The sequence below is a fragment of the Eschscholzia californica genome, unplaced genomic scaffold, assembly GCF_041429995.1.
Source record: "Eschscholzia californica isolate CP2 unplaced genomic scaffold, dmEscCali1.0.p SCAF_4, whole genome shotgun sequence".
Taxonomy (NCBI): domain Eukaryota; kingdom Viridiplantae; phylum Streptophyta; class Magnoliopsida; order Ranunculales; family Papaveraceae; genus Eschscholzia; species Eschscholzia californica.
The window spans coordinates 30,074,629-30,082,199 of NW_028238461.1; the positions used below are offsets into that span (position 1 = coordinate 30,074,629).

The 7,571-nt window shown below is 42.3% G+C and overlaps 1 protein-coding gene across 1 annotated transcript; it reads left to right on the forward strand.

Annotated features, from left to right (window-relative positions):
• The first annotated feature begins 4,838 nt into the window (after positions 1-4,838).
• LOC147544082 (uncharacterized) lies at positions 4,839-5,390 on the forward strand. The gene has a single exon (XM_086635602.1). It carries the CDS (start codon positions 4,839-4,841, stop codon positions 5,388-5,390), a length of 552 nt encoding a protein of 183 aa, XP_086491728.1.
• The last annotated feature ends 2,181 nt before the right edge of the window (positions 5,391-7,571 follow it).

The window sequence follows — 7,571 nt, forward strand, 5'->3', positions numbered from 1 at the left end:
GGTGCAGCAAGCGGAATAATAATGGGAGAGTGATCTGAATCCCCAGGCGGTGGAAAATCTGCTTTAGCTAGAGGAAAGCAGTTCAACCAACCACTATTAATAAGAGCCCGATCAATCTTGGAACTGACATTAGCAACTCCCATCTGCCTGTTAGACCATGTATAGAAGCAACCTGTAAACGGGCAATCAAATAGTCCCAAATCGGTAACACAATCAAACATCTCATTAGAGCCTTGAGATGGTGAGCTATTACCGCCTCTCTTCTCATTGGCGAGCATAGTGGTGTTAAAGTCACCTAGCACTAGCCAAGGAGCCTCAGAACCCATCATAAGAAACTCAAGGTCCCTCCAGAGCTCCCGGCGATGAACAATGCTATTGCTTCCATACACCACTGCCAAAAGGAAACTCGAACCATCTGGAAAACGAACACCACGTAATTATCAATAAAGGTCCAGCTAGGATTGAGACTACGCTGAATACGAGTCTTGTTCCTTTCCTGGACATGAGTTTCTAAAAGGCCACACAAACCAATACGATTCAATCTCACAAAATCTCTCACACTCTTCATACGGAGAGAGTCATTAAGACCTCTCACATTCCAACTTGCGAGATTAATCATTAGACAATGGAGGGGGCTGTTTCGAGCTCCTCAGAGGGCTCAGTATTACTTTCTCATATCGGATTTAGCAAAATAGGGTCATGATCAGTTCGTGACCTGTCCCCTTCCCTTCCCTCATGAATATTTTGGTCCTTTTCCAAACCCTCCTCTCCAGGCTCGTGTTCAAAAGAACCAGGATGGAATTCGCCAGAATTAGATAGAGCCGAAAAAGAATTACCTGGAAGGAGACTATGCTGCGTAGATTTACCACGAACCGGTTCATTTCTTTTTGCTATTTTCCGACGTTGATTATCATGCTTCTCCGAGTGGCCTGCTCCAATGACGAAAGTATTGGATTTCGAAACTACCACCGACCAACCTCCTCCTCTCTCTCGGTCTTCATCCATACTGTTCGGACCTGACTCCCGATTAACCATTGCTGGTCTCTTCTTTCCCCCTCCTCTTCCACCATTACTATTTGTCCAACCAGATTTGTTACCATATTGCCTCCCACTAGCATTCTGAGTTTGGGGTTGCGAGTCTTGTCTTTTCGGCCCCAAACGAGTGGTAGAATTATTATCTACCAATCTGACCTCTTTAGGTCTTGATTTACCACCTTCATCAACATTTGTAACATCTGGTTTTGGTTGTCTCTTGCATGTCCCTTCATCATGCCCAAAAACAGAGCAGACTTCACATTTAGTTGGTTTCCATGAATACTCTACTTGAACCTAGACAAAATATTCAGAATCACCCTCCTCAATCCGAATAGTTATGTCGTCGGGTAAGTCAGTGTCTACTGCCACTTCCACACAAACACGAGCAAACGCCATCCGCTCTCTGGATTCCGTTCGACTATCCTGCATTAAAGGAACACCCAATACACTAGCAATGTTTGAAATACCTTCCGGGTTCCAAAAGAGAAAGGGAATATTTCGGAGATTAACCCATAATGGAATAGTTTTCATTTCTTGAAGTTCCTTCTCAACATTAAGTCGCCATGGACGTACCACAAAAAGTCTCCCAGCAATAAATATAGGTTCGAATTCCAAGGCTCGCAATCTGTCTTCAATGGAAGAGAAATGTATAACATAAGCCGAATCACCATGTATCGTAAGCTTCATTTCTCCCTTCGGACCCCATTTTTTCAATAAAACACTATACACTAACCCGTAGGCTAGTCTTTCACCAACAAAGCTTCCAACCAGAATGTTCTCGCATAACTTCATTTCATTAGCAAAGTTTGATACTTTTAGGTTTGCCACGAAACGATTATTCACTTTGATTGGAGGTATGTATCTTAGTGTAGCTCGGTTAGCTGCTGTTTGACGTGGGAATAAGTTAGACCAGTTATCAAAAGGAGGAATCACACATTAACTAATAAGAACTTGAGCCCACTATAACTTTGAGTGAAAAATCAATATTAATTATATAGGAACCATACATTTTCTCTACGTAAAGAAGATGTACCATCACCTTAGGTGCAAACAAAGGAGGAAAAAAGAAAAAAGCATAGTCCACCTACCTATTCTCATAAATCACCGTGCCACGCGCGACCACTTCTAAGTTCTAACATGTTCTAAAGCAACAAGACCACAGTACCTCTCTCCTAAACAAAGAACAGAAAAATGAATAGCATGCCTTTTCTACCAAAATGAAAGTAAATATGCATATGTGAAAAAGATATAAGGGAGTTGTGGACGACTCACCAAAACGCTTAGAAGTAAATTTCTTGCAAGAGCAAATAAAGGATCACACCTAAACATGCAATAAAGCATTCTTCAGAATGTGCCTTAAACTTCTTTGACGATAATAATAAAAGTTGTTGTTTATTAAAGCTAAGAACCGAAGTCAAATATTTGTGTAAGACTCAGCTTAATGTATCGCATATATAATACTCTAAATGATCGCATATATTTGTGTAAGACTCAGCTCAATTTGAAATATGATTGCATTGACAGTGTCTAAAATATGAAAGAACACCTTTGACTTTAAGGACATGTAAAAATTTGATGGTTACATGCAATTAAACATATTGAGATGTTAAGTTTAGTCTTATCTGTGAGGCAATAAAATAAAGCATCTAACATAATTATCCATCATTGATTATGTTTTCACGATCTACTAACATAATTTTGAAACAAGTAAATGCCTCTGTCTGCGAGGTAGCACATATAAATCATAAATAACCAGCAAAATAAACTACATAAACGACATACAATTTACATACCCCTTTTGCACTGGTAGGACTGGACACTAGTTCTTGCTAATCATATTTGAGCAAACCCTCAAACCACAACCAAGGTTTCCTTGTTTTTCACACTTTACCTTCTATAGTCTAAGCTTATATCAGCTCATGAGATGCAAAAGGTTGATAGAAAGAGATGCATAACATGAAAACGTACAAGCTTTGATTGTAAATACTTCTCCAGGAGCTATGAGGTCATTCTTGTGGCAACCACTGGAATATTTTTTTTTTGATAATGATAAGCGGGAGAAGCCCGAACCGAATACAAAGAAATAAGAAGTAAAAAAAAAACAGCAAGAAATCAAAATTACATCATATTGAGGGTTCTTTTTCACGTCATTTTTCCGGCGCCGCCTATCTTCTTCTCCGGGTTTCTTGGGTGCTCGGTGGTTGGTCGATTTTCTCTGGTTAGTTAGCTTGACCTCTGTGTCCGATTGTCTCCCAACTAGCAGGCACGACCTTTTTTGAAGGAAATGTCGGTAGTAGGGGAGGCTCATCTCCTCCTTCCTCCTCCTGGCGGTGGAGTTCCAGATTCATTGGGATCTGATTCACTACCAAAACAACGAGATTTTGGTAAGGAGGAATCGGCTGGTTCATATAGTGGTGGAAACTCAAATGGTCGAGCTGATTGGGCGTCTCTGTTCTTACGAAAGAAAAAGGCTTTGCGTACTCCTCTCCAGTTTACTGCGCCTGTGATTTGTGATGGTAAACACTCAGTGGCTTTCTCAGTTGCTGATTTTGAGGATGAGAGAAAGGAATATGAGCACTGGTTAGTGGGTACTTTTGTTGGTCCGAGATTGCCATTTCCAGTGGTGCTTAATGCTTTGAGGAAGATCTGGCAACCTAAAGGTGAGTTCAAGCTCACTTTGCAGGGTGATTCTTTATTTTTTATGTACTTCTCTCTTGAGGAGGATAGAGAGAGAATTTTGGATCATGAACCCTTGTTTATTCTTAATCATCTTTTTGTTACTCGTCCATGGTCTCCCATGATTGAGAATGAGATTCAAAACTTAGAGTCTATCCCTATATGGGTCTGTTTTAGGAAGGTTCCTTCCCTTTTTTGGAATCCCAAAGGACTTGCTCGTATTGCTAGTGCCATTGGGAGGCCTATTATGTTAGATCAGTCAACTGAATCTCGTACTAGGATGTCTTATGCAAGGGTATGTATTGAAGTTGGGAAGGATTGTCAATACCCTGAGGACATCTCCTTATTGATTGATGGTGTTAGTTTGAGCTCTGTTCAGGTAGAGTACCCTTGGAAGCCACCTTTTTGTTCTATGTGTAAGGAGTTTGGACACTTTGTTAGCAGGTGCCCTTGTGTTCCTAGGGAAGAGGAGACTAAACCAACCCATACTAGTAATGTTGAGCAGGGTAGGAACTCTAGAGTACCACCTGCTCGACAGAATGCTAAAGAGAAGGTTGGTGTTGGGAATTTTGCTGGTTTCAGAGGTAAAGGAGTGCCCCATCCTCCACAAGGGATTACCATCAAGGAAAGTATGGGTGGAGCTCCAAAGAGTAAGAACCAGGGGGTGACCATTGGAGTGCTTAACAGGGCTTCTGGGTCTAGGTATGCTGTTCTGGATCATACTGTGGCTCCTGGTCAGCACAATGGTGACAAGAATATAGCTGATTTGGGAATCACTACTACTGTCACACAAAGTACCACTGAACACATGGATGAGGCAGGTTGGACCCCAGTGGTGAAGAGGAAGAATAAAGGTGGGGTTGGAGGTGCAGGTCAGGCTCAAGCTGGGGTTAAAAGGGCTTGTATAGCTGATGAGGGGCCTAGTGTAGTAACTCAGGTAAGCTGCAAGATGGATGGGCTGGAGGGTGGTACCCAGGATGTGGAAGATATGGCCATGGATCTCAAGAGGGAGGGTATTGCTGGGGTAATAGCCAGGTTTGATCAAAGGGAGAGGACTTTGTCTCAGGGTACAGTTGGTTTGAAAGGGGTTGCTCTTAGGAAACCTCTCAGAGTTTTAAATGATTAAGATGGGTAGCTGGAATGTGAGAGGCCTTAATGGCCCTCAAAGAATAAAAGAGGTCAAAGACCTTATTAGAATTCATCAGTTGTGTTTATGTGGATTAGTTGAAACTAAGGTGACAGAGAATAGTAGGCTCTCTATTCAGAGAGCTATTAACCCTTTTTGGGCTTATCTTGATAGTTATGCTGCTGGAGGAGGTGGGAGAATTTGGATTGGTTGGGATGCTAATGTGCTTTCTTTGAGTCTTGTCTATAGTTCTGACCAGGTTTTGGCAGCTAGAGTGGTAACTTCTGATTCAAAAATGTTTATGTTGGCTGTTGTTTATGGGCACAATAGTAGAAATCAGAGGTGTGATCTGTGGCATGATATGAGATTATTGATTAGGAGGTTCCCTGGTCCTTGGTCTTTTATGGGGGATTTCAACTCCATTCTCAAGGCTGATGAGAAGGTGGGGGGTGGGGGGGATCCTGTTAGGTTGAGTCACTATAGTGATTTTGCAGACTGTGTGTATGATACTGAGTTATTGGACTGTCCTTATACTGGATGCCAATATACTTAGAATAATATGCAGGAGGGTAGTAACAGTGTGTTTAGCAAGCTGGACAGAGTCCTTGTGAATTTGGATTGGTTGGGGTTATTTCCTGCTTCTAGGGTCAGTTTCCTCTCTCCTGGCATGGTGGATCATTCTCCAGCTATATTCTCTTTAGCTGAGGTCAGTAGTATTGGAAGAAGACCTTTCAAGTTTTTCAACTATTGGTGTGATGAGCCTGGGTTCTTTGATTTGGTGGAGGAGGAATGGGGCAAGAAGGTGGAGGGTACTCCAATGTATCAACTTGTTACTAGGTTGAAGTGGGTGAAGGCTAGGTTGGTACAATGGAAAGTGGCAAGGTACTTACATGTTTCTGAGCAGGTGGCTGAAGCAAGAGAGGTTGTAGATGCAGTACAGAGGCAACTTCAAGATAGTCCTCAAGATATTGGGCTCAGAAGAGCTGAGAGGCAGGCTGTTTCTGAGCTTTCTCACTTGGCAAGTGCTGAGGCATCCATGCTTAAGCAGAAGGCCAGGATTCAATGGCTTAATGAGGATGATAGTAACACAACCTTCTTTCACAATACCATCAAGGAGAGAAAGGCTAGAAACAGTATTTTCAAGATCACCAACAGGGAGGGAGTGGTCCTTGAAGAGCAGCAACAAGTTGTGGATGAATGTGTGGATTTCTATAGGTCTTTTTTTGGCAGTGGGGAGGCTGGAGAGGGTGAGGACATTGTCCTTGATTCTTTTACCTTTGCTAACTCTCTCTCTTTCTGTGATCAACAGGTTCTAGTGGAGCCAGTGACTAGGGATGAGGTTGTTCATGCTCTTTCCACCATTGGCTCAGACAAAGCCCCTGGTCCTGATGGCTTTTCCTCCTACTTATTCAAGAGATGCTGGTCTGTGGTGGGGGATGATTTCACTAGAGCTATCCTAAGCTTCTTTAAGTCAGGGAAGCTGTTGGGTGAGGTGAATGCTACACTTCTTTCCCTGGTTCCTAAGGTACCTAATGTGAACACTATGTCTGATTTTAGACCCATTGCTTGCTGTAATGTGATTTATAAGACAATCACCAAAATCTTGACTGTTAGATTGAAGAAAGTGGTCACAGCTTTAGTTAGTGATAGTCAATCAGCTTTTATCTCTGGGAGATCTATTCAGGATAACATTATGATGGCCCATGAGCTTGTGAGGGCTTATGGGAGAAAGGATGGTCAGCCTAGGTGTTCTGTTAAAATTGACCTTCAAAAGGCTTATGATACTGTCAGGTGGAGGTCCCTTCTCAAAATTCTTAAGAAATTTGGCTTGCCTGACAAATTTATTAGATGGATTGAAGTTTGTATAACTACCCCCAAGTTCTCTGTAGTTGTGAATGGTGCTGCAAATGGTTACTTTGAGGGGAAGAAGGGGCTCAGGCAGGGGTGTCCTATCTCTCCCTATCTTTTTGTAATGGTGATGGAGGTGTTTGCTGTCCTGCTGCTCAGGAAGCGAGCTTCTGGTGACTTTCATCTCCATCCTAGATGTAAAGACCCTATTGTGACTCACCTGTGTTTTGCTGATGATCTTCTGGTTTTCATGAAGGGGGATAGGGAGTCAGCTGTTGCCCTCAGAGAGGTTCTTGAGGAGTTCTCCCTTTGCACTGGGCTGGTTGCAAATTGTAGGAAAAGCTCAGTATTTTTTGCTTGTGTGACAGATGCTAGTAAGAGGGAACTAATGCAGATTCTGGGCTTTCAAGAAGGAGGTTTGCCTGTTAGATATCTTGGGCTCTCCCTCTTGTCTACTAGGTTATCCTACACTGATTGTATACCCCTGATTCAGAGAATTTCTAATAAGGTCCAGTCATGGAAGGCAAGGTTCCTTACTTATGCTGGTAGGTTGCTCTTGGTTAATGTTGTGCTGAATAGTATGCTCATTTATTGGATGTCAGTGTTTGTATTGCCTAAAAGAGCCTATAAAGAAATAAACAGTATTCTTAATAGGTTCATATGGAGTGGGATTGAGTTGACTACCAAAAGAACCACAGTCAAGTGGAAGGTTCTGTGCCTTCCTAAGAATGAAGGGGGATTAGGGATCAGGGACCTTGAAACCCTCAATTTAGCTTTTAATCTCAGGCATGTGTGGGAGGTTGCTACTAAGAAAGACACTTTGTGGGTTAAGTGGGTTCTTAAACACTTGGTTAAAGCTCAAAACTTTTGGCTCATGGAAGCACCC